Source organism: Ananas comosus, linkage group 9, assembly GCF_001540865.1.
Source record: "Ananas comosus cultivar F153 linkage group 9, ASM154086v1, whole genome shotgun sequence".
Classification (NCBI taxonomy): domain Eukaryota; kingdom Viridiplantae; phylum Streptophyta; class Magnoliopsida; order Poales; family Bromeliaceae; genus Ananas; species Ananas comosus.
Window position 1 is genome coordinate 8267261 of NC_033629.1, and position 27914 is coordinate 8295174.

Below are 27914 nucleotides of genomic sequence, written 5' to 3' on the forward strand. Positions count from 1 at the left end.
GGATCCTGAGCCTCCCTCGCAGCTGCCTGCTGAAGTAGTAAGCCCTCCAGCCGCTTCATCTGCGACCGCTGTCGGTGCGCCACATAGGCCTGCCGCTGAGCCACCGCTGCCTGCTGAGCCACAAGATCAGTGAGGATCGCAAGCTGGGACCTCAAGTCTCGGACCTCGCTAGATCTGGAAGTAGTGGAGGTCTCCACCTCCTTAGGGTTTGCCGCATCCTCCGCCCCAACAGATTTAGAGCGAGTAGTCGGCATAATCACTACAACAACATAAAAGCGCAAGTTAGTAAAGCACACGCTATCACAACCCCGCTCAAAGAGAGTAATACCCCAAATCATGTGAAAGTAATGAAGTGTTCTTTACTACTAACTCCCGATGTTACGTTGTCGGCCGCAAACATAACCCTCCGCGAGGTTAGAAGTTATATACTTCGATTCAACTTCAACATTTTAGAGTTTATATAATACCCAATCATGATACTTTCGCTTGCACGTCAAATAGACCTCGTCTCTCACGAGCCTATTTCCAATGGTCCATCCGGCCTAAGGTTTGCTAGGTNGAAGGCAACCCGAGAGCTAACAAAAATCTGATTTTTCGGGTTTTGGTACACTGTTTCAAACCACAATTCTCGGGACTCGAACCATGGGTCGGAACACTGTCTACAACCCTTCAGAAAGTCTGAGATGGCTCGTCACACAGATCAAACACTCGAACCTCGCAATTTGCAAAGGTCCAGTGCGTCACATTAACACATGTCCACTAGATTGTACTAAGCATGTCCATTATGTCCGATAGTATGCACTAAGCATGTCACTATATGCACTAAGCATGTCCACATCTATGCACTAAGCATGTCCACGGGATCCAACTACTATATACTATCTAGTAATGATTGTCACATTAACGATTTACATGTCATTTTTCGATTCCTATCTAGGAGCTACACGAGTGTAGTCCGCTTGTGCCGCCTAATGGCCCCGGGGAGCTCAGCATTCCCCGTAGGAATGTGACTATCCCTCGGCGACCCAGTAGGGAACCCAATACCGCACGGACGAGCATATGTCGCATAGGCCAACTCCGGAGTGCCGGCTTGTAGGGAGCGACCCTCACAAGCATGTGCGAATGAGCACAAATGACAAGCAAGCATAATCATCGTCTCAAGTACCCGGTCATCATGTCTCAACATGGTATAATACTAGCAACCCCAAAGGTCTAGTTCTATGTTACAATATAAAGGATCAACCATTTACTAATCTAATGCCGCTTTATGATATTATGGTTCTCTATGTCAATATATGTTCCAAGTCCAATGCCATTTCATGACATTATAATATCCCTATATATGTTTAGCACATGTCTAATGTTCTCAAACAAGTAAAAGTTTGTTATTTCAACACATCTAACATGATTTCTAACACATCATGAAAGTGCCACACTCTAGCATGAGTACTACATACACATGTCACTACTACATAGGGAAGAAATATCATAATACATAGCATATGTATTTTACTCATTCTAAAATTCATTTATGCCCTATCTAGCATGAATATGCATGAATTTTTATTTTACAACAAAGAATAAAGTATAGGGGGAGTTCACCCATTTCGGTGAGGTCAAACCCACCAAGAGCTCCTTATAACCTTTTCGTTTGCGCGAACGAACGTACCCATAAGTCTCCTAGCTCTCTAAAGAAAATTCTAAAAGGGTTAGATGAAACGAACGAACACCCAAAGTGTTCATCTTTAACCAACCCAAAAAAAAAGGTCAAAACTCACCTAAATGTAGGAAAAATCCTTTCAAATCCCAAATAGAAGCTAGAGCCCTTCTAATCCAACCTAAATGAAGGTTCTAAACCAATCAATTGAGCTCCAAAAGTTCCAAATCAAAAATTTCCAAATAAACCCTAATTTTTTCATTTCTAGATTTTCATCAAGAAAAATCCACCAAAACATGGATTAAATGAGGGAAACCTGCTACTAATCTCTTTAGAAGCTCCAAACTAGGTTAGAAATCTACTAGGGTTGAAGATCTCTCCTCCAACAAGCTTTTAGCCAAGCTCTAAGGCTTCTCCCAAGGTGCAAAGTCACCCAAAATGCAAAATGGAGCAAAGAGGGAAGATCAATCTCTAAAATCTCAAGCAAAAAGGGAAGAAAAATCAAGGAAAAATGGAGAGGAGCTCACCTCTCCCTCCTCTGGTCGCAGCACAAAAGCTTTTGTCCAAGGGGTGAGGGTGTATATAAGGTATTATGATAATAACAAAAAGAACCCTCAAAAACTGTCAAACTGCAGTCTGCACTGCATACCCGTATGCGGAAAAGAGTACCGGTACCAAGCCACAGTGTGCTCAAACCCGAGCCTCGGGTTGGTGAGAAAATGCACAGAGTACTGGTACCAACCCGATGCAGTACCGGTACCAGCTCCAGTTCCGGTACCAGTTCAATGCAGTACCGGTACTCAGCCTTGCAGAGGCAAACCCGAGAGCAGCCCAATTTTCTGCACTTTAGAGGTTTGGTGCTAAGTTTTCACCCTCACTCCTCGGAATGTGACTCATAGGTCGGAACACTGTCTACGACCCTCCAGAATACTTGAAAAAACTCAGAACACAGATCAAACACTCGAACCTTGTAATTTGCGAAAGTTCAGTGTGTTACAAAGGGTATGTTTGGTTCCATGTAAAACTGTGGAAAAAAAAATTTCGGTGAAAAAAATTTTCGGTGGAAAAAATGTTTTAAGTCGTTTAGTGTTTAATTTGTATGAAAAGAAAAATATTTTTTCATGATGGTTGTTTGATTGACAGGGAAAAAAAAAAACTATACAATATGTTTCTTATTATATATATTATTAATGTATAACATTATTATACTATATATATTATTATTATAATTTCTATTTATAGATTAAATATAGGCTAAATTACAGAAAACCCCCTGTCAAAACGCGATTTTTCACTTTCCCCCCTATAATTTAAAAACATACACTTTGCACCCTTGTAAAATAAAAAATATTCACAGGGGGGTACGGTGTGTATTGTGATGATAAAATGACCATTTTGCCCCTCACCATTGTCGTCTCCTCCCTCATCTTCCTCAACAGCAATCTCGATCGGCCGCGGTTTACGCCTCAGTCGGCTGCAGTTTCTTTCCATTTTCTTCTCCACCTGCTCCCCTCTCCTCCTACACCCTCGCCGCCCCTCGATTTCGACGACAATAGGGTGGAAATTGAGGTGGAGGTGGATGAAGAGGTAGGAAANACATCCCCGTCCGCACCCACAAACACCCCTTCGCCCTCCTCCGCCGCCTCGCCTTTGCTCTCGTTGTCGTTACCCACCTCTCCATCCACCCCTACCTTCGATTTCCACCTTACTGTCGTCGGAATCGAGGGGTGGTGAGAGTGCAGGAGGAAGATGAGGCGTGAACCGCGGAGAAACCGCGGCCGATCAAGGCATGAACCGCGGCCGATCGAGGCTACTGTTGGGGAAGATGAGGGAGAAGACGAAAATGGTGAGGGGCAAAATAGTCATTTTATCATCACAGTACACACCGTACCCTCCTGTAAATATTTTTTATTTTACAGGGAGGCAAAGTGTAGGTTTTTAAATAACAGGGGGGAAGGAAAAATCGGGTTTTGACAGGAGGTTTGATATAATTTAGCCTTAAATATATTTAAAATTATAATAGACATATTAAATAATATATAAGAGTTTCATATTTGAAGATATTAATAAATATATTACATATTTACAATTGTTTGGTTGAAAGACGAGGAAAAAAAAAACAAATAGAAAACTATTCTATTTTTTTATTATTATATATATTATATATTATTAATATGCAATAATTATTATACTATATATAATATTATTATATTTTTTTGTAAATAAATATATTTAAAATATATTATACAATAAGTACCACGCCCCGGATTACACATTTTTCTGGGCACGCCAACAGCGTATACATAGAAATTTTTCCTCTATACGAAGCGATAGCTGTACCTGTAAATAAAACCAAATTACAACCACATGGTAAAGAGCTGTTAAACTGAACAGAATATATAAATAAACATCAGGTTTACTATACATACACGGTCTCCCAGATACAAACATCCCTCGCTTCAGCGAGTAAACTAGCATAAGTATGTACATGAACTAAAAACCCAAAAACTACCTGTAGATGGTACTCCTCTAGTACTACAACGAAGGAAAGGATCTAGCTCGCAACTCCCTTTCCATGATCAGAATCGGCGACAGCAACAGCCGTAGAAGAAGGCTCTACAAAAAGGGGTCAACAACTGGGTGTGAGAACTACTGCAAAAAGGAGTAGTCCTCGGTGGGTAGCGCTACCGACCTCAACGACTCACCCACTAAGTCTACAGAAAGTATGCAGAAGGATAATAAAGGAAGCTGGTAAAACTCTACAGCTATATGCCACTATACTATCGCTAACCTACACTAGCTATCTGTAGATATAAGTAAGATGCAATCTCTGACCCAAACTCTCTAGGGCCTGTGAACGCACCCGTCCCGCCTGTTGAAGTTACACCAACCACCACCACGCTGGGTTGTCGGTGGACAGCACGTCCAACCAGGACACTATTACATCAACGCAAACGTACAAAGCCCGACTCCGGAGTGGCACTCGTCGGCGCTACCCAACCGAGTATGCAAGCATGTCTCTGCCGAGCTCAATCAGGCTCTCACAGGTTATAATCAAAGCAAATAGATCTAACTAGTCTAACAACCGAAGCTCACGTGCCCTTGGCACAATCTGATGCAAATACAGAAATCTGGGTCCACCGTCCACTGTGACGGTATCCGACAGTCCGAAACAGTCTACACACTACTGTAAAATAAGCTCGGCATCCCAGCACGAGCGTTAACCCATCCTACACTAATCTGGGTATCCACCGCATACAAACAGCGGCGATACAAACAAACCACAGCTCCTAAAATTAAATCTGGTAATTTTTAGAAAGTGACAGTGTAGGTTTAATAGTTTTCTCCTAAGTCAATTCCAAGTCCAACATGTAAAATTATAATACTAGCTTAACTCCAAATTCAGATTTTATACACTAATCCATGAATTCGAATACTGGCAAGAAAAATAAACCAATGAACATGTCTACAAATACAAGAACTTAGGAGGTATTCCGACGATTTCGGTAAACTTCAACCCACCTCGAAAAGCTCATCCAACTACGGCGAAAAGTCAAAAAGAGAGGAAATCACGAGCTCGCCCGACCTCCAACGACGCAATCCCGACGCACGCACACTCGAACGGCCCTCCGAATCGACGTCGAAAATCTCCGGAGCTCAAGTCACGATCTCCCTCGAACACGATCAAATCTAGAGAGAGAGAGAGGAATATGAGAAAATTATCCTCTCTCAGGTGGATAAATATGAGGGAAAGTAGGTGGCGTGGATAACCACCAACAAAATGACAATACTATCCCCCACCAACTCAAAAAGCCAGCTGGAGTATCGGTTCCCGATTTGGTTACCGGTACTCGGCCTCTCAGCCCGCAAGCTCACACAGGGTACCGGTACTAGCCCGATGCCGTACCGGTACTCAACACTGAAATCCTGCACTTTGCGGATTTAAGCGTCAGAACCCCACTCTCGCCTCGCGTCGAGTCCTTTTTGCGTCCATTTCATGCCGAAATGACTCCGACTTGTCCCGACACTCTCCAAATTTGTCTACAAGCCTCAGATGTTGAAATCTCACGGTAACTAAACACCAGGGATACTACAATAAGTATATAATATAATATAATACATAACAGTATATTATATTTAGTATTATAAAATAAATCACTATATATTTATAAATAATGGTCAGGGCTAGCTACTATACTCTTATGAGTATAGCTTCCTTTCTACTCATAACTTTTCAACTATTGGATGAAGTGCGGTTAGGATGATAGTAATCTCCGGTTAGGTTAATAGTAGTCCCCTAGGGTTGAGTGGCTGGTTGGTTGAATAGTATGATCTAACGGATGAAAATGATCAAAGAAATAGATCTAACGACCAAAAACTTATGAGTATATAAGGGACTATACTCATAAAAGTATAGTAGTTGGACTCTATAAATAATATTTATTATATTGTAATATATTTATATAAAAATAAAATATTATATATATAGAGAGAGACACACACACACATAGTGAATGAGGGTGAGAGAGTCCACGAGTCCCTCCTATCACGGTCAACGAGGTGAAGGTCACCTTGTGGACCGCGTGTTAACACAGCCCCTATGCCGTGATTTTTCAGCGCGAGGTTTTCGTTTTTCGCTCGAAAAGAGCGGAAAACTAAAACGCTTCGTTTTCTGAGAATCTATAAAAAAAAAAATTTCTAAAATTTTTTTTTATTGACAACCAAACAATATAAAATAAATTTTCAACAGAAAAATATTTTTCGAAGTGGTTCTACGTGTATCCAAACTTGCCTGGAGAAGAAATGGGCGGATACCTGGACCAGATATATCCGTACACCAAGTGCACCATTTTGATTACAATTTTTTTAAAATTAAAATCTAATTAAACTGATATGATATGCATTAACTTAAAAAAAAACTGTATGTTAAAACTCATGAATTTTAAAATTCATATTATCTAGGCATTATATAATTTAAAAAATTAACACTATAGAAAGATCACTATTTAGTTTATTAAAATTGTGTCCAAAATTTATAACTTTTGACCTTGTGAATGTTATAGACCAGATGGTGAAGTGTATGAAATATACTTTCATTTGATGATCAATTTAAATTTTCCATAGATGTCACATACAATTTTTAAAGAATCTATAAATAATAGATAATATATTTTGAAATCTAGGTAATTATCACATAGTTCAAAAAAAAAAATTAATGGTATAGAGAAGATCATTCTTTTATTTAAACAAAAAAATTCATGTTCAATATTTTTAATTTTTAATATGTAGGAATTTTATCATTATAAAACTTGTCAATAATTTATAGCTAAAACGTACAAAATTTTTCTGAATTGTTGACCATCTTAATTCGGCAATCCGATTTTCAAAATTTTAATTTTACTAACTTTTCAATTTATTTGATTTGGACTAGTCAATAATATTTTGACTGCAAAGTTCGAATGTATAGTTTATTTTTACATGTTTAGTTAGTTTATTTCATACAATTCTCGCGACTACAAATCCATTAAAATAAGTAATATGTTTCAATTTTAAAATCTAAAGTATTGTTGGTTGACTTAACTCAAATAGTTGAAAGATTGGATAGTAAAATAAAATAACTCTAAAAGATTGGATAGTAAAATTAAAATGGTCGGTAGTTTAGGTACATTTGTACCTTTTTACCTAATTTATATCCAATTTTGAGATCCCTATAATAATTTTTAGCATTATGTTGTATGATAGATATATTTGTACACTCTGCAGGGCCATAAATTATCCTCTTTAGGCTCCGTTTGGATACTTCATAAAACGTAGTATATTTAAACTATTCTATATCTATAGAAAATTTATCCTTAGGTATTTGGGAGGATCAAATGAGTACCAATTTTTTAGAGCATAGTTACATAACACCTTAAAAAATGGGGTAAAATGATAATTCACTCCAACATTATAAAAAATAATTCCATCATTCTTGAGCTCCATCCCACTCTCCTCCCCTTTGCGTCAAATTTTAAATTTTAATGTAAGATTTAATTTTAAATTTTAATTTTTTAAATTTTCAGACTTTTAAATTTTAAATTTTAAATTTTAAATTTTAAATTTAAAATTTAAAAATTTAAATATAGACTTTTGATTAAAATTTTAAATTTAAAGTTTAAATTGTACATTTTGAATTTTAAATTTTAAATTTTAAATTTAAGTTTAAAATTTAAAATTTTAGATTTTACATTTCATATTTCTAATTTCTAATTTCAAGTTTCAAACTTATAATTTCAAGTTAGAAATTTAAAATTTGAATATTTAAATTTCAAATTTTAAATTATAATTTTAAAATTTACAATTTCAACTTTCATATTTCAATTTTCAATTTTTAAATTTCAAATTTGTAATTTTAAAATTTTAATTTAAAATTTAAAATATAAATTTGAACTTTTAAATTTTAATTTCAAATTTCAAATTTTAAATTTTAAAATTTTAAATTAAATTTTAAATTTTAAATTTCAGATTCAATTTTAGTTTTCAAATTTTAAAATTTTAATTTTAAATTTTAAATTTTAAAATTTTAAAATTTTATTTTAAAATTTTTAATTTTGAATTTTAGATTTTTAAAATTTTGCTTTTGAATTTTGAATTTTAAAATTTAAAATTTTGGAAATTTAATTCTTATAAATCTTGTGAAATTGTATAATATATATCCAACCAACTTAGAAATGAAGCTGTGTGAATTTTTCTTTTGTAATCATAGAATTTCGTATTTTATTTAGACCAAAATTATAAAATAAAATTTCGATGGAATTTTTAAACTATGGATCCATATGTGGCCTTAGGGCGTGTTTGGCTCGAAGTCGGAGTCGAAATCGGAATCGAAATCAAAATAAGCTGGAATCGGAATCGGAATGACTCATTACCTAATTCTATTTGGTTCATCACCTGAATCAGAATCGGAATAAATCATTTCCATTGTCGGTGTTTGGTTCAGGTGGATATAAAAAACGTATCAAATTAATATACTAACATTATCTTTATAATATATTAATTTAAATTCAAATTAAAAATTAAATATTAAAAATTTACATCCAAATTTTGAAATAATGTCAAAATTTTAAATCTATTTTTTTTAAAAAAAATTAAACTTTGAAGTTGAATGGATAATTCAAAATATGAAACTAAATTTTGATTTATTCAAATTCAAACTTAAAATTATAATTTTAATTTTAATTTGAATTCATAAATTTAATTTAAGTTCGAAATAAAATTTGAATAAAACTTTATATAAATTAAATTTTAATTTAAATTCAAATTCATAAGTTAGATTCGAAATACTTGATTAAATTTTAATTTTTAATTTAAGTTCAAATTAAAATTTAAAATTATATATTTAATTTTTAAATTTTAACTTATTTTTTAATTAAAAAAGTTGAAAAAAAAATTAATTCGAATAAACATCCATTCCGTTCGGATTCAACTTCCAATTCGGCCTCCTAGGTAGGATTGAAAAAAAAGGTGATTGGAGGATTCCCATTCCATTTGAAAATCGGAATCGGAATGAGACTCCCGCATACCAAACACCCACAAATGAATTCACCCATTCCGATTCCGATTTCGATTTTAGGGTGAAAAAGAAGCAAACCAAACACGCTCTTAGTCTCTTTCTCTAGTTTGTGCACATGTACATTAATTTGATGCCCATTTTAATCTTTGCATAGGCACCTGTAACATACTTTTATAAAGTAACTTTTGTATTATTTTTGCAAACTAAATAACCGATAAATTGTTACTTTTTGAGATTTCTACATTCGGCGCCTCACTTTTGGCCAACCAAAGCAACTCTAGTTTATCAAGACATTAGACTATTTCCACCTATATGATTATTTAATTTATATATCGATCTGAATAATTAAATTCTTCTTAAAAAAAATAGTGGAAGTATGTACGTTGGGAAAGAATATTTTGTTTTATAATCAAGAAATCAAGTTTGTTGAATCTAGTGGTATTTCAGATAGTGATTAATTATAATCTTTCATTTAATAGTATTAGATATATTTGTAGCCGAGTGGTAAAGTAAAACAAAGAATCTAAGTTTGGGTCCACGTGGAGCCTCATTCATCGTTAATTTTGTTAGTTAATTAGAACTATCATACTCCTACTGACTCTTCTAAAAGTGTTCCCATAAAAAGATAAAAGTACCCTCTCGTTCTTAATTTGGTGTCTCAATTGTCAATGAAGTAGGGGAATTTACACATGTACAACATTATGTCCATTTAATCCTCGCGCTAAGTTTTCTAACCCATTGTCTTTAACCAAGTGACTAGCTCAAAAATTAAAATTGCTTCTTAACCCTTTCAGAGGAAATGCATGAAATAGAGCATTTCTTGTAGTCCCCGAAATGCCCTCCCAAAAATGGTACTAGCTAGTTCAACTCATAAATAGATTGATGGTAGTTTTTACTGTATACATGGTCAGTAAACTTCGCTTTCTGTTTCAATTGACTAATTATGTCCAACGTTTGTTTGAATTTTTTTGATTTGCAGATTTGTGCCGAATGATTTGACCACGTGATTTGCGAAACAACCGTTGTACTCTAAAAGCTTAAGCTTTTAGAGTACAACGGTTGTTTCACATGGTATCAGAGCAGGAGGTCCTGAGTTCGAGTCACACCAGGCTCCTAGCATATTAATTTCCTCTCATTTAATTCAAGCTTACGTCATGGGCCGATTAAAGAGTCTCGAGCCCAGACATGAGGGAGAGTGTTAAATATAAAAATATTTAAACACCGTTCTCTAAAAGCTTAAGCTTTTAGAATACAACGGTTGTTTCACATGGTATCAGAGCCAGGTTTGACTCGAACTCAGAACCTCCCCGTTGTACTCTAACAGCTTAAGCTTTTAGAGTACAACGGTTGTTTCACATGGTATCAGAGCAGGAGGTCCTGAGTTCGAGTCACGTCAGGCTCCTAGCATATTAATTTCCTCCCATTTAATTCAAGCTCACGTCATGGGCCGATTAAAGAGTCTCGAGCCCAGACGTGAGGGAGAGTGTTAAATATAAATATATTTAAACACCGTTCTCTAAAAGCTTAAGCTTTTAGAGTACAACGGTTGTTTCACATGATTTGACCACCAAATCTATCTAATAGATGATGCAACAGTAATTTGATAATTGATTGAGCTTCCATGTTATACGTGGCTACTGCATTTCGCCTATTATGTCCTTGCATTTATATATTATACAATCTTCAAGAAATCATGTGGAGATTAAAAGTAATATATAGATGATATGATAACTGAAGAGTTAGTTTAAGTCACTTCTCTTCTAAAAAAAATTGGTAGACTTTAACAGATGAATTGATTGAAATAAATAACTAGCTAATAATTAATAATTTAATTGCAAAATTTTAAATATTGCAATTTGAATGGAAATTTTTAGTACATTTAGCTATCAACGATTTTATTAACAAGTTCAGTTGCTACTAACCAATCGTCCCTAGCGCAAGTGGCAAAGGTTTGATGGTTAGTACCTGAGGTTTCAAGTTCAAATTCTTGTTGATTCACATTTTCAGCTAAGTTTATTTCTAAATGAAATAAATAAAGCGACTCCTACTAGGAGTTTGGGTTAGGCCCATTTTCTATTTGTGGCCTGAAACTTTTGTCGAGTTGACCTTTGAGTTACTGTGTGGCCTTTGTTCTCTTATTCCTCCACTAGTAGTTGGATTAATAGTGCCGCGGGTCTTATATATTTTCTCTATTTCGCGTAAAAATATTGTATATATATGTCGCATAAATGACTGTTTCATATCCTCCTCCTGCATACTCTCTATCCAGCTCAAAGAATATTACATACAAATATGTCTCCTAAAAAAGGAAAAAAAAAAAAAAAAAAAGCGAAATGCCTTAGTGAAATGCAGATTAATCAAAACATTGGTCCTGTATATTATAAACTAGTGAAGTTACTCGTGCATTGCGACGGGTTAATATTATAGAAGATAAAAGATTGACAAAATTAAAATTTTAAAATTTTTTAACTTAGATATATACAAATGTGGCAAAAGTTACAACAACAAATAAATTATACATAACAATAATAAAAGTTACAACAGCAAATAAATATATATATATTTTTAACAATTTGTTTAGATAAAAATAAATCATATGAATATATTAATTAGAAAGTAGGCGGATGGGAAGACGAAACATTAGATAGAGATGAGATGGGAAGGCGAAGCATCAAAGAGTGTGGAGAGAGGGTGAAGAAGGAATTGCCATGTGGCAATTTCTATGAGAAATAATGTATAGGAATAGATATGCTGGGAATTCTATATAATATATACTTTTGGGAGTGTGTGTATCAATCAATTAAATCTCTCCACATGGAACTGTCAACAAATAATGAACATATAAGAGCAATATCGTGGAACACTGTAGACTGTAGTAGTATTCATTTGAATAAAATTGTTTTTTCTTTTTCTTTTTTCAATTGATTAGACCACGATTTTTTTTTGTTCTGCAAACATAACTGTTTGAATATATTTCTCCGACCGAAAATTGATCCTACAGTCATGTAATATCCCAGAGACCTCTAGCCAACATGGCTAGAGCTAGCCAACCTGACTTGGTTGTTTTTCCTTCTTACTTTCAAATTATATAAATACCCCTCTCGTTGTGCTTAATTCTATCTTTGTGTCCATAGTTGTGGCATGCTCTGGCGAAGACGTTGTCAGAGAAGACGGCTTGGGCGCTAGCGATGGACCGGGGTGTGGACATGGTGTCAGTCAACGCTGGCCTGGTGGTGGACCCCATGCTCTCCGCTGACAACCCTTACCTCAAAGGCGCTGTCGAGATGTACGATGATGGCGTCCTCGTCACCGTCGCCATTGACTTCCTTGCCGACGCCCACATTGCTGTTTATGAGTCACCCTCTGCTTATGGCCGCTACCTTTGCTTCGATCGCTCCATTTGCCGCCCAGAAGACACCATCAAGCTAGCCCAAATGCTTTCCCCCACCGCCGCCTCCAACCCTTCCCCAAGGTTGGTTCCCCAACTTCTTTTCTTTTTTTCAAGGGAAACTTCAATTTGCCCTCCTATGTTTTAGCATAATTTTATTTTTTGTTTCTCTTTTTAATGATTTTTCACTTTTACTTTTAAAACCTATATTTAATGCCGATGCTTCGTTCGGATGGAGAGAACATGAGTGGAGAAAAGAAAAAATTAAGAAAAGAAAGGAAAGTAATTTTTTTCTCTTATTGTTTGAATACAGAAAAAAAAAGAAGAGAAAATTTCTTTCTCCCCTTCTCTTCCTTTATCTCCACTCTTGGAGAGGAAAAAAAAAAGAGACCAAAATGGAAAGTCATTTTCTCTCTGTTCCTCTCAATTTCTTTCTCCCCTTCTCTTCCTTTATCTCCACTCTATATATTATATATATATATTATATATATATGACGGTTTTGCTAGAATACTATCGATAGTAACCGAGCCGTTTTACTACCTATTTGTTTCCGATGATAGAGCTTTCCAATTGACGAGCTCCGTTGAACATGATATATACCACTTGAAGTGTTTAAGAAATCAAATTTCAAATCTTTTCGACATTATTTACCTAATAATAAAAGGGTTTAAATTTTGTAATTTAATGGTCGATAAGAGGCGTTTTCTGTTTAACGGCGTAAAGATATCAAATCAATTGAATTTTGTTAGAAAATTCTTTAAACTATTTAAAACAAGATCTATACTCTTGATCTTGATTAACAAGACTCCTATTATCATTTTTAAAGATATTCATTTTCAGCCATTCATTTTTCTGTTCACTTGATGGATAAAAGAACAATATCGAAAGTGCGTGAAATTTGATTTCTAGTAGTTTAAAATGGTTTAGATCATATTTAACGGAGCGCTCGTCAATTTGGAAGCTCTATCATTGAAAACAAATCAGTAGTAAAACGGCTCGTTTACTATCGATAGTATTATAGCTCAACTCTCTCTCTCTCTTTCTCTCTCTCTCTCTCTATATATATATATATATAGTATATATATATAATCGAGTCCGGCTACTATGCTATTGGTAGCACGAGCGATAAGTGCCACCAAGTTGTTTTTAATATGCGGCTTCCAAATCGACGATCTTGATCTACACAATTGAAAGTATTTGGAAACTAAATTTCAAATTTTTTCGACATCATTTGACTAATGATCAAAATAAACGATCTCAAAATTGACAGATTTAATGGCCGATGTGGTGTGTTTGTGAGTTTAACGGTGTAAAACAATCCAAATGTGATGAAAATTTTATAGAAAATTTTTTTTACTATTTAGAGTAAGATCAGTATATCTGATCTTGAATTTAAATCTTTTATCATAATTTTTTATGAGATTTTTATTTTCAGCCGTTCAATTTTAGACTACTTGTTTGATAGATAAATGATATCGAAAAATTATGAAATTTAGTTTCTAAATACTTTCAATAGTGTAGATCAAGTCTAACGGAGCCGATCATCGATTTGGAAGCCGCATCATCGAAAACAACTTGGTAGTACGGAGCGCTCCGTGCTACCGGTAGTATAGTAGCCTAGTTCTATATAATCAACATATAATAAATTAATATATTTTACAGATAATTAGGTGGCAAAGTTAAATATTTTACTAGTCATAATTTGCACTTGGTTATTACGTGACTTGCAAAATATAAAGCAATGCTACGGTTACACTTCAAAGTGGGATGTAAATCTTACACCATACCATTCAAGAGCCATTAATTTTTTACTTGTCACATTAACTTTTTTATTTTTACTAAAAACTATTTTTTTTTTTTATCAACTCTAGGATGGAGGGTGTAAGATCTACACCCGCCCTTTTGGGGTGTACATACTAATAGACATTTCCGCAAAATATATAACTTTATTATACCTGTTATTCACAATTTCGTATGTAGAAGAAAAAGATAAAACTACAAAATAATAACTAAAACGTTTCAAACTACAAAGTAAAATTAAATTCAGTAAAACAACCGACCGTCCCTAGAGCAAGTGGCAAAGAGCTTGGTGGTTGGTACCCAATATCTCTCAAAAAAAAAAAAAAAAATTCAGTAAAACATGAGGCCAATTGAAGCTTACCATTTTTCTTTCTAATTATTGGTTAACATTTAAATGAACAAAATAAAAGATATATTTTAGGGAGAGGATGCCTTGGAAAAACTATCCTATAAAAGCTACTTCCTACTTAAGTTAAATCTGTAAACAGGTAAATACAGATTAGTTATACAAACAACAAAAAAATTAAAAAGCCAGGTGCATGGTTAATTAAGATGGAAGCCTTAGCGTAATTATTTATTAATATGTCTTTCACCTAGGCCGAACTCAATTTTTTCTTTTCTTTTTAATGATGTTTTTATGACTAAATTCTGAAGTAGAGAAATGTTAAAATTAACACCTACAATACATTGCGTGATAGAAAAAATTTAAAAAGTTTGTTAGTTTATGAAATAATCTTATATTTGATCATTTTTTTATTGGGTAAAATATATGGCTGGCCTCAGTATTTTCTTTTTATGACAATTCCATCCCTACATTTTCCACTTTGAATAATTTTGTTTTTGAACTTTTATGCGCATTGCACTTTAAACTTTTAATTATTACTTTTTTGCTAAAATTGCTTTTCTTTTTTTAAAATAATTATTTATTTCATGATACATTCAAATAAGTAAGCAGAGAATTAATTTTGTAATAAAAGTATGACTTTTTAATGAATGGCGATTAAATTGCCATAAAAATAAAATAAGTTAACAGTAAAGAGACCAACTTGCAGCATCATAGTAGATAATTAAGGTCTATCCATAAATATTTACGTACTCTTCCTTTCTAGCAATTGATGATAGGTATTAGGATTTACATTTTTTTTTTTTTTTGCTCTGAAAATAATAAAAATTACTTTAAAATGCTAGTTTGTTATTGATGAAATTCTCATAAAAAAAAAAAGAAAACTGATTTGTAATTTGCTTTTTTTCTTTTTAGTGATGAGCTGAGGGTGATCCAGAAGAGGATTCAGAATAAGAAGCTGAGCAAGGTGATGGTGCAGTTTGGCAGCGGGAGGCACATGGACTTGGAGTAGAGTGCCTTTGATTCTTAAGTGCAATTGGTAGCTTTGAGATTGTACGTATTTTTCTCCAAAATAAAGGCTAGTTTGAGGGAGATATTACTAGATCACGATTCGTATGCTGTACATGCCAGGATGTTTCGTTGTATTTAACTGTATACCAAGGAAAATGATTAAATGATGCGAAGTTTCTTTTTTATGCTTGGCATGTTATCGACTCTTTCATATTACCTATGTTTAACCAATTATCCGGTTGGGTTCAAGTCGGATTGATATAACAAAATAGATCATCTATAATATAAGCCATCGGATAAATATGTTATATATACATCAACCATTGCACACGAATACTAATGCAATCTAAAATAGAAATCATTTACATAGAACAGTACCTCTGGCACAAACTAGTCCCAAAATGTACAGTGTGTTATATACACAGCTCTAGCTCAGGTCCTCTAACTCAGGTATGCGGGTAGCAGACGCTAACTAGCTCGCTATCCCCTTACCTTGATCAGATGCAGGCACTGAGAACTCTGAAATAGAAGGAGGGCGTGAAAATTAAACTACTGAACAATAGTCCTTAGTGGGTAACAATCGCCAACGACGACGACGTACACCACTAGGTTTAGAAGGGGCAAAAATAGTATTAACTGGGCAGGTAAGTGAATAACTACAAACTTTAAATATGCATATGTAGATAGATAACTAATGCCATATTTTACAATCTCAACGACTAACTCAATGGTCTGGTTAAGCTTGCACACCTCTTGAGCCCCCAACTATAGTGGTTCGCTCCACGCAGGCTACTATCTGTCTGGCCCATGTCGATCGCTCGGCCAAACCTCTTGAGTGGCACTCGTGGGGCGTGAACCCATCGAGTATACATATGTTAATGTCAAGCTTAATAGGGCTTTGCAGGCTATAGTCATATGCAATTATCAGAAAGATCACAATAGTACTGTTTAGGTGCCCATTAGCACAATCTCAATATATCATATAAGGTCACAATATCCACTAATCTGATAATTAATAATAGTTCACTATATAGTCAACTGTCAATATACAGCTTAATTCATGATGGCTTTACTACACCTATGCCTCTATTAATCACCATAGGAACATATATAGCATAATCAAGAACAACACAATCAGGTTGCTAATATCCCAATGCATAAGATATCCAAGGAGGTATCAAAATACTACTACCATGCTTGTTGATACTAATATCCCAATGCATAAGATAACCATGGAGGTATCAAAATACTACTACCATGCATGTATATCAACAAGGGATACTCCACAGGAAGTGTCCATAATGCTACTATTATCATAGTTTTGCCTCAAACATTTCTATATATAAAATAATAGACATAGAGAGTAGTCCTATGTATTTGGCAAAAACAGATCCACCTAGAAGTGTTGTACCAAAGAAGTAGAGGAAGAAGAAACCCAACACTGATTTTGGCAAGCTCCTACAGCGCGTATCAACTCTACAATCACTACATGAAGAAAGTGTAACGATCTAATCCGCTAGCAATAATAACTCGTTGGGCCAAACCACCAACCCAAAATGCTTAACTCGATTATTATTATTAGCATGCAAGGCCTCATATAAATTGATCGGAATCAGTATCTCATCCGATGTGATACTATTGGGGGTGTTACAAACTCCACCTGTTTACACCCTAATGTCCTCGTCAGGTCTAAACCTAGACAGATAGACAGACAAAGCAGGGCGAGACAATATCATTTATTCAACTTTAATGGAATAAATCACAGTCGTATAATTTTTATTTTATTTTTAAATTATCATAAAATATATTAATTTTTAGTCATTGGATTTAATCCAATGGCTGACGAATTAAGTATCTATCACTTTTTTTACCTAAATTGCGCTCAAATAGTGCATATTAAATTTCACATTTTATATACGTACCCTATCTCCTAATAATCCCGCTCACATAATATTGTATTTTATCATAAATAATATTTACAATCTGTCCGTGTTAGGAGCCGAATTCTCCCTTCTTTGACCTGGTCAAAGATCCTCCTAGGGAAGCGTGTCGGGAAGTGGAACGGCTACGATCAGTGACCCTCGAAGTTTGCGCCCTTCGACTGGATCAAACGATTCGGCTGACGAGGGATCGGATCAGCCGAGTTCGAAAATCTCTACTATGGAATCAGTTCGGCTGGATGAGCCGAATGTACGAACTGCACAGAAACAAGGGTCGGCCGAAGAGCCAAATAGATGAAAACACAGTGATTGGTCGGCTTGAAGAGCCGAAAGCCTTTAAATATATTGAAACTGACTGGTGGAAAGAATACACGGATCGAGTGTGCCTGTGGGCATACAGACTCGGTTGATCTAATTTCTACTCCTAGGAAAAAGCAGTAAATGCAGGAAAGTGGAAAATTACAAGTAGACTACTCCTAGAAAATGCGAGTAAATTGCAAGGAAATAAGGGTGGTCTTCTATTCTCGGGAAAAAGACCTCTTTTTAGGGCATTATTGGCCTATTTATAAACCGCCTTTGTTAATTAGTTATTCCCCATCCATGATCTAAGATCGGCCACTACTCCTATTTTCTCGGGCCCCCTTCAGCCGATCGGAACCGCTTGTAACTGCTCGCGATTACTGTAACTCCCCTTGATTCACACGGATTTACTTTTCGATGCTCCCGGTGCACAGCAGAAATGCCTTTCCTTTAAACAGAACCGCTGTGGTGTACCGGGTACCACGTGTCCGCGCCTTATTGGCCAACAATTGCCCCCTCGGCAGCTTCCAAACTACCGCTTCGATAACTGGTGTAATCCGAGGCGCGACTCCCAATCCAATTAATCTTCAAATTCCCTTTACGGTTTCGCCTCAGCCGTCCACTTCTCTTCCACGGCCACGATCTTGCCATCACTTCGAGAACCAGCGTGATCCAAGGCGTGGCTCCCGATATGTAACGCCCCCAATAGTCCCACATCGGATGGGATACTTATTCCGATCAGTTTATATGAGGCCTACACCCTAATAATAATAATTGGGCTTAAGCATTTTGGGCCGGTGGTTTGGGCCCAACGAGTTATTGTTGCTAGCGGGTCGGGTCATTGCAAATGGTATCAGAGACGAATACCAGCCGGAAGTGTGAGAACTAAATGCTATGCAGGACAAAGCGCTACACCAACGAATTTAGTGGGAGCCACCTCTGGTGGGAGCCACCTCTTGAACCCGTAGGAGCCACCTCTAGAATCTCACATCGTCTGGTAATTGTTCTGGTCTGTCTGTCTATGATCTGGTTTGGACCTGTGGTTTGGACCCAACGAGGACGTCAAGGTCTAAACAGGGGGAGTTTGTAAGGTCCCCAATAGTCCCACATCGGATGGGATACTGATTCCGATCAGTTTATATGAGGCCTACACCCTAATAATAATAACTAGGCTTAAGCATTTTGGGCCGGTGGTTTGGGCCCAACGAGTTATTGTTGCTAGCGGGTCGGGTCGTTGCACGATATAATCAATTTCAAATTCACTGTACGATTTCATTTCAGCCGTCCATTTCTTTTTCACGGCTATGATTCTGCCATCTCTTTTTGTCTTATATGTGGCATTAGTTAGGTTATCTTAATTGCCGCCGTCTTTTCATCATTATAGCCGATCTCGAGAATCAATTTCGATGTGACGGCTCCTTTTCTTCTTCGCTAAGTTTCTCATTCTCTTTTATACTCAGACTTCGTCTTCCTTGCTTTCTCTTTGCTTTTCTTTGTCTTCTCTGACCTCTTCTTCATCTCTTAGCTTGATCTATTTCCTTCTTCTCGATTCTTCAGATTTTTCTTCTTCTTTCGGCAATGGCGCCGCTTCCGCCTTTACCTTCTCTTCCGTCACTGGATTATACCCTGCTTAAACCATATCTTTCTTCGAACCCTACTAGATTCATCTAAGGTCCCTCATTTACTGAAGAACCGGTTGTCGAAGATTTCCCTTATTCTAGCGACGGTCTTCCGTAGATGGCCAAATCCATTCATCTCCATTCTTGGCACTCGTTGGCTTCAACAGGGAAAAGCCTTAGAACTTGGCCAAGTGTCCCAGATGCCTACTTGGCTTGGTTAGACCGAGTGGAAGCTGTCTATGGTGAGTTTTGGCGGGAAGTTGGTATCCATGAAGCCATTCGATTATCTCGGCATCCCCCTGTAGCCGACAACCTTCTTTTAGCTTCTGCTCTCTATTTCTGGTCCCCTATTTTCAATATTTTTCTTTTCAAAGGTGGACCTCTTACCCAAACTCTTTTTTATGTAGCCGCCATCATTGGTTTACGCCCTCATGGAGTCACCCTCTCTATGGCTTACAACCCTGATGGCGTATCCGACTTTGAGGCTCACCTTGACCTCAATGATTTAGCTTATTCCAAATTCCTCCGGGGAATCTCCTGCTGCGGTTACTAGGAACGAACATACTGCATTCCTTTTATATTGGTTGTGTCACAATCTCTTCTGCACTCGTTCGCAGAAAATCAATCGGGACTTCGTCTCGATCGCCGTTGGTTTAACTAACGGCGATAAATTAGCTTTAGGACTATATTTTCTTGCTTTTGTCTATAGGAAAATTTTTGATTCCAAAACTACTGCTCTTTGGAGACGGTGTAACAATCAGCTCGGGTTGTGGTGTTTTCTGGTTTTACAAATATTTTTGCAAATTTATTTTCCGAATTTGTGCCGAAACTCTTTAGATCTAAGTTCAGCTGCTCATTTTGGCTCTTATAGGTTAGCTCTCAGCTGTCCTCAGCTGATGACATCAGGCTACCATTCTGATTTTCTCACTTATTTTAAAATATTTTATGAATCTCGTCCTCATTTCCTCATTTCTTGGTCTCCATTTGCTGACCGTGTCACTGGCCCGCCTTGGTTTCTAGCGAGGTATGAAGCCATTCAAGGCGAACTGGCTTCTTCTCGTGCCAGTGAATATTCGAATGTTTGGTATTCTTTCCTAGCTACAAGGGATTTGCATATTGGATTAAAATCGCGCTCGAAACTACTGCCCACACTGAGGTTTATTCCCCACAGTTCGCAGCTCGTCAATTTGGATTTACTCAAGTAATCCCTGCTCCAGCCAAGTTCTTCACGGCCAATACTGCCGTTAACTGACCCCCTACTAAAAGCATAGCCGAAGCTGATCGGATTTCGGCCATGGGGAATTGCCTACGGCGGTTCTTCAAATTAGTAAGCTTCAGGCCGAATTATACAGGGGTGGTAGGTTTCCGTTATACCGTTACCTGGGATCATTTTGCCGATCGCATCTTCAACTTATCCACGACACAGGCATACCGCCGGACTATTCACCCAATTGGTACAACTCTTGATTATAATTATTTTTCTTTTTGAAAATAATTCTTACTTACTTATCTCTCAGATACAGCGGTTTCCAAAGCAAAGATTTTCCGGTTGATCCCGCTGCTCCATTTGTACCGAAAGAAGAACCAGAGGAGACTTCTGATCATACCTCTGATGTCCCACCTTCTTCTTCTGTAATAAACTTTGCTTTTATTTGAATTTTCTTTTCTTAACATAATTAATACTTACTTCATCTTTATCCATTTTGTCTGCAGTCAATTCCAACTTCTTCATCGATCCCAGCTTCAGAGAAAAGACCGATTGAAACCAAACAATCTACTCCTCCACCGCCTCCAAAGAGACGCAAGTGGGTTGCTAAAAAATCGCAGTCTAAGAGAGCTGAAGGTATTTCTTCGGTTGATATTTCAGAGACAAAAGCCGAAGACATACCTTCGGCTGATATTCCAGAGAAAAGAGCCAAAAACATACCTTCGGCTGATATTCTAGAAGGAAGAGCCGAAAGAACATCTTTGGCTGATGTCTCAGGGCAAACCCCTGTTCCTAATGAGCCGATTGAAATTGAAGTAAATCAATTTGGCTATCTACACTCAATCTTTATTGTGTCTTCATTTATTTATCATTTCTTCTTAATAAAATAGTCTTCTCCTGAAAGAGCCTGTTTTGCTTCTTCTTTGAAGACGCAGATTGATAGACAGTTCCGTTGGGAGGCTCGTCTTGAGAAAAAACAAGAAGCAGAGAGAAAAAGGGTTGCTCGAGCAATAAGCAAAGAACTTCCTACAAGTATTGCGGCATCACCAACAACTGAAAGGGAAGATGTAGGCATACCTCTGGAAAAAGATGTTGAGGAAGCAACATCTTGTCCAATTCTAATGAAGGAGACAACTCATCAATTATAGTGATGTCAATAGACACTCAACAAAAATTTAATGAGTGTTTGCAACTATATAGTCACGGTCTCCCATACTTGGCTCAAAATCCAGAACAATTCGATCGGCTGTATGCTCTTTTGTTTGATTTAGCCGATCAGCCAGATGTTTCTTCTGCTTGCAAGTGTTTTGTAGATACGTTATCATTTCAACTTTCTTCTTTTTTATCTCGGCAATAATCTTTGTGTCACGCCCCGGGCCCAGCGGAAGCCCGCCGGCGAGTTCACAGACCCGCCGTGTACACCAACAAACACAATGCACACAAGGCGTCTACTAAACAAGAAATGAACATAGAAGTTCTAATAAGGCTATCAGAGCGAGTATAATAAAATCACTAAGGTTCTAGCATAAAGGGATCCACAATAGAGATACAAAAGTATACAACTAAATCCAGAATCTAACATAAAGCTCTAAACAAATACATAATACATCTTTTCTCAAGGTACAAAAAGAAAAGATGACATCGGGTCCAACTAAAATAACTCCGTAGGGCTCTAGCTAGCCGCTAACCCCTTGTCTCGATCCCTAGCCACTCCCGATACGGATGGCTCTGAAAACAACAACAAAATAGAGGGTGTGAGAACTATCAAAAATAGTTTCCAGTGGGCAATTATTGATATCAGCGAAATGCTCCACTAGACTAACATAAGTATGCTATAAAGGTAAATTAATAAGCAGATATGAAAGGCAGGTCTTTAAACATGTTCATCAAAGTCATGCTTCTACTAAATAAATACTATTATGCATATGAGGTTCTATTGTCATTTGGTCAACTAGATGTCAATGTCGGTTTACAAGCATAATCAATTGTATACTAATTTTCATGCATGTCCATTATGTTCATAATATTACAATGAAGAATGATACTTTTCATTACTATTCTAACCATACAATATGCCAATCCACAATGGTATAATCTACTACCACTAGAATGTCAATGCCAAGAATGACTAACATAAGTTCACATTATGCACTATCATGCATATCTACAAATCCAACTAGGATGTACTTTCTAGTAGTAGTTTTCTAATTACACTTTTGGTATCATAGTTCAATTCTCGTCATGAATCTACACGTGTGTAGTCCGGCTTGTGCCGTGCCAAAAATGGCCCCGTGGTAGTCAACATCCCCACTCTAGGAATGAGCTTCCCCCACGGCATCCCATTTTGGCGCCCAATTCCGCACGGGCGAGCTTGTGTCGCGTAGGCTATCTCCGGAGTGCCGGTTTATGGGGAGCGACCCTCACAAGCATGTGCAAATGAGCACAATGGCAAGCAAGTATGATCAATAGTATTCAGCTCTCAGTCATCATGTCTAAAATATGGAATATGTAGTACGACCCCAAAGGTCCAAGTATAGTATCAAGTGTCAAGGTTATCATTTACTAACCCGAATGTCACTACATGATGTTTATATTTACTATGTCAAGTAAAAGTCTCTAATTCATATTCACATAACACATGTCATTATCCTATCTAGGATAATTCACTATTGCTGAAGTCTCTAAAAGTTCGCATTTAGTCTATTCCACTATAGCTAAGAGAGTCACTTTCTTATGCCATATGCGTTAATACTACAATATCCATGATGCATGTCATGCATTTACATTACCAACAAGACCTCCACTATATGGAGCAATAAGCTATCATGTAGTATTTCCATTCAATTAACGCCACATGCAATTATTCAACTAGAATGAATGTCTCAACTTGGTTTCTTATAGATCTTACATGTACTATGTCACCATGTCACAACTACTTGTCTACAATAAGAGTGGTATTATCATACAAATATTTGCTAAGTCTCATTCATGCACATATCCAAGTCATGTAGATATACTACCAATCTCAAGGTCAACACCTTGTTAATTACTAGGTCACAAAGCCCTATTTTCTTGTCTACACAAGTATCTTGTTTAACATGTAAGATGATCACTTTACTAAACCCATAAGTCGAGATCCCCCAAAGGTCACACCGTCAATCATGCTCTAACATGCCTTCTAGGTTACATAAAAGAGAATTCATCCACTAGAGCTAATTCATGCACAAGTTCACATAAAATCCTCTACTACATAGAGCATCACTTAACTTTACATAGCTTATATGTAATGTGTTCTCATAAATCCCAGCATGTCATTTTGAGCATGAAAAAGCATTTAATTAGATCTAAAAACCAAAAGGAGGTTTAGGGGGAGTTCACCCATTTCGATGAGGTCAAACCCACCGGAAACACTTCGAACTCTTTTGTTTTGCCGAACGAAGTTGCCCACTATTCTCCTAGCACCCTAAAGGTAGTAAAAGAAGAGTTAAACGAACGTTACGAACAATCCAATGGTTAAACATTAACCAACTCAACAAAAAGGCCAAAACTCACCTATAGTGTAAAAAGCTCTTTTCAAATCCCAAATGAGAGTAAGATCTCTCCAATTCTAACCTAAACAAAGGTTCTAACTCAATCAATTGAGTTCCAAAAACTTTTAATCCAAAAATCCCCAATATAACGCTAAATTTCATTTCTAGAGTTTCATCTCAAGAAATCTACTAAATTATGGATCAAAAGGAGAAAACAAGTTTCTAACCTCTTAAGAAGCTACAAACTAAGCTCCAAACCAACTAGGGTTGAAGATTTTCTCTCAAACAAGCTTCTCTTCAAGCTCCAAGCCTTCAACAATGGTGGAATTTGTACCAAGAAGAAAAGAGAGGAGTTAAACCACAAAAATCCAAGAGAAATAGAGATAAAATCCATAGAGGGGAAGTGAGAAGCTCCCCTACTTCAATCTCCTGTGTTCCCAGCTCAGGGAAAGCCCTAGAGGGCATAGGGATATAAGTAGAGAAGCAACAATGCAAAAACACCCCTGCAGATCTGCGAGTTTGCAGTCTGGCAAAGTGTACCGGTACACGGGAAAGTGTACCGGTACAAATCCCCTGAACACACGAACCCAAGCCTCGGGTTGGCAGAAAATCACATTTGTACCGATACAACCATTAAGGTATATCGGTACAAAACCTGTTTCGGTACAACCATCAAGGCTGTACCAGTACACAGCCCTGCTGAGGCAAACCCGAGAGCAGACCAAAAATCCATTATTTTAGGTTTTGGTGCAAAGTTCTAAACCTTAATTCTCGGGATGTGAGCCATAGGTCGGAACACTGTCAACGACCCTCCAGAAAATATGGAAAAGCTCGAAACACTGATTAAACACTCGAACCCCGCAATTTGCAAATGTTCAGTGTGTTACACTTTGGGTGCCGAGCTTTTATCTCTGGATCAACATTTTCATCAAGTTGATCACTTTAAGAAGGTTATTCCTAAAATAGCGGCTCCAATAAACGACACGAGCCGAGAAGATTAACTTCTGGAAAACCAAGAGTCAGCTCTGCAGCAGCAGATTTCCAATCTCAAAGAAGAATTGGCTGAGGCTGAATTGACTTTGGCTCGCACTTCTGAGCGTCGGCTCCAACTGCAAGATCAATTGAAGGCTAAGAAGGACGAAGGGATGAAACTTCAAGAGAAACTTTCCCAACTATATAAAGTACATCCCTTGATGAAACGTAGAAGGAAAGGCGCTGAAACTGCTCAAGCCAATCTGATAGCCAAATAGAACCAACTTAGGGATTTATTGTCTGAATTCGGCTTGTCATATTTTAACTCTAACTTTGTTTGTTTTCCCACATGGATGGGTAATACTTTTTTAAGTATTTTTCGTTGATTGGCTTTTCTTTTTCTAACCCATTTATGTTTCTTAGATAATATGCATTTCCTTTCGTAATTCTATTAATTTGAAATGGTCCTTCCCAATTTAGAGACCATTTCCCATACACTCGGTCCTTTCGACCGATCGGAAATATTAGTCTAAGAATTAGGTCTCCAATTCCGAAAGACTTAGCTCTAACATTTTTATTGTACGCATTGCGTACTCGGCTCTGATAAGCTTGTAAATGGTTTAAAACTATCAGTCGAATTTCATTTAATTCTTCCATTCTTTCATTCATTAGAGTATTGTATTCATCAGCCGTTAACTCTTTTTGTTTTTCCACTCTTAAGGAGGGAACTGTTATTTCGGCTGGTACTACAGCCTCATGGCTGTAGACTAATTGGAATGGCGTCATTCCTCACTACAACAAAAACGGTTTATAGCGACACTTTTAAATGTAGGTACATGTCAAAAAAGTGCTGCTAGCTAAAATTACCGACACTTTTAAAAAGTGTTGCTATATGTGGGGTCGCTAGGTATAGTGACAGTCAAAGAGTGTCACTATAACCTAAAAGAGTGCTACTAATTTACCAACACTTATTTAAGCATTTAGCAACCGCCGAAACTCTATCTCGTTGGCTGCGGTGGCGGAGGAGGACGACAGGAAAGGCTCTTCGTCTAGAATTTCAGTGGATTGAGTGAAGAGAGAAGAAAAGATGGTAATTGATTTTTCTTTTTTTTTTCTTTTCTGTTTGTAATCGGGTCAAATGGACTGGGTATGGTGGGTTGAGTAGAGCAATCTTTTATTTTTAGTTGGATTGGGCTTTATATTTAGGCATAAGTAGATATTTTTTTTTAAGTTTTAGCATAAATGGGACACTTACTCAAAAGTATCCCAAACATGTGTCCCTATAACATAATTCTGTTGTAGTGCCTGTTGCCGTTTTGATCGAAGTTCGGCATGCCCATAAAATTTCATAAAATTTTTCATTCCATTTTCTTGGATATTTTCCAATATGTTGCTTCATAAGATTGACGATTACCTTATTTGCTGTCTCGGCTTGTCCATTAGCTTGAACATAATAAGGTGATGAATGAAGTAACTTAATCTTTCGGGATTCAATGAACCGAAAAAACTGTCCCCCTGTGAACATTATTCCTTGATCGGTTGTAATCGTCTCGGGAACTCCAAAATGATGAATTATGAAGTCCTCAACAAAATCAATAATTTCTTTTTGAGTGACCAACCGAGCGGGTTTCACTTCTACCCACTTGGTAAAATAATCGACGGCCACTATTAAAAACTTATGACCAGCCGAAGAATTCGGCCGAATTTCTTCAATTAAATTTATAGCCCAACCTCGGAAAGGCCAAGGTTTAATTATCGCATACATCTCAGAAGCAAGAACTCTCTGTATTGAGCTATAAAATTGACAATCTTGGCAACCTTTAGCATATTCTATGCAATCTTGATGTATAGTCGGCCAATAATATCCAAAGTGCCGAATTGTCCATCTTAGTCTTTTTCCTGCTAAATGGGCTCCACACAAACCTTCATGGGTTTCTCCCTCTAGAAAGATATGGATCCCAAGGATCTAAAAGGTAAATAACACCTAGAGGGGGGTGAATAGGTGTAAACGGCAAAAACGAAAATTCTCAATGCAAATAAAAACTAAATAGCGGAAAGTAAAATCAGCACACCGAGATTTAACGTGGGAAAACTCCAATCTGGAGTGAAAAACCCACAAGACCGATCACACAAAGAAATCCACTAAGAAAAAGTTGAGTACAAGTGATTTAATGAAAAACACGACTCAATTTACTGAATACTCGATGTAGATTGTCTTCGCCGGTCCTCGATCGATCGGACTCCTCCAACCGATCCCGCCACAACTCCTTGCCGCAACAACGCCTCGACTCCTCGATGCGTCCACCGAATCCTCAGCCACACGCGAGTTCCACATGCCAATTCTCCTTCCGGAGCTCGTAGAGAAGATGATTTGTGGTGATTAATACTTAGAAAACCATAAGCAACGAGGGATCACCTTTCAATCAATCATCAACTTGATTCTCGGAGAAACTTTCATATGAAAACCTAAGAATCAAGTCGATGGTTGATAATTCAAACTTGTTTTGAGAATAGAATCATAAAAACATGAAAAACAAGTTTCTAAGGTTTCATATAAGTCAATATTATAAGCATTACATTATATGGTGACCCCC

General features: G+C 36.8%; 1 protein-coding gene across 1 annotated transcript in view; it reads left to right on the forward strand.

Moving 5' to 3' along the window:
• The window catches only part of LOC109715643 (cinnamoyl-CoA reductase-like SNL6), a 42290-nt gene extending 26353 nt beyond the window's left edge, over positions 1 to 15937 (forward strand). The window contains exons 4-5 of the mRNA XM_020240755.1: positions 12344 to 12681; positions 15657 to 15937. Of these exons, the coding sequence (XP_020096344.1) occupies positions 12344 to 12681; positions 15657 to 15753 (435 nt within the window). The 3' untranslated portion in view covers positions 15754 to 15937. The remainder of the gene's footprint in view (positions 1 to 12343; positions 12682 to 15656) is intronic.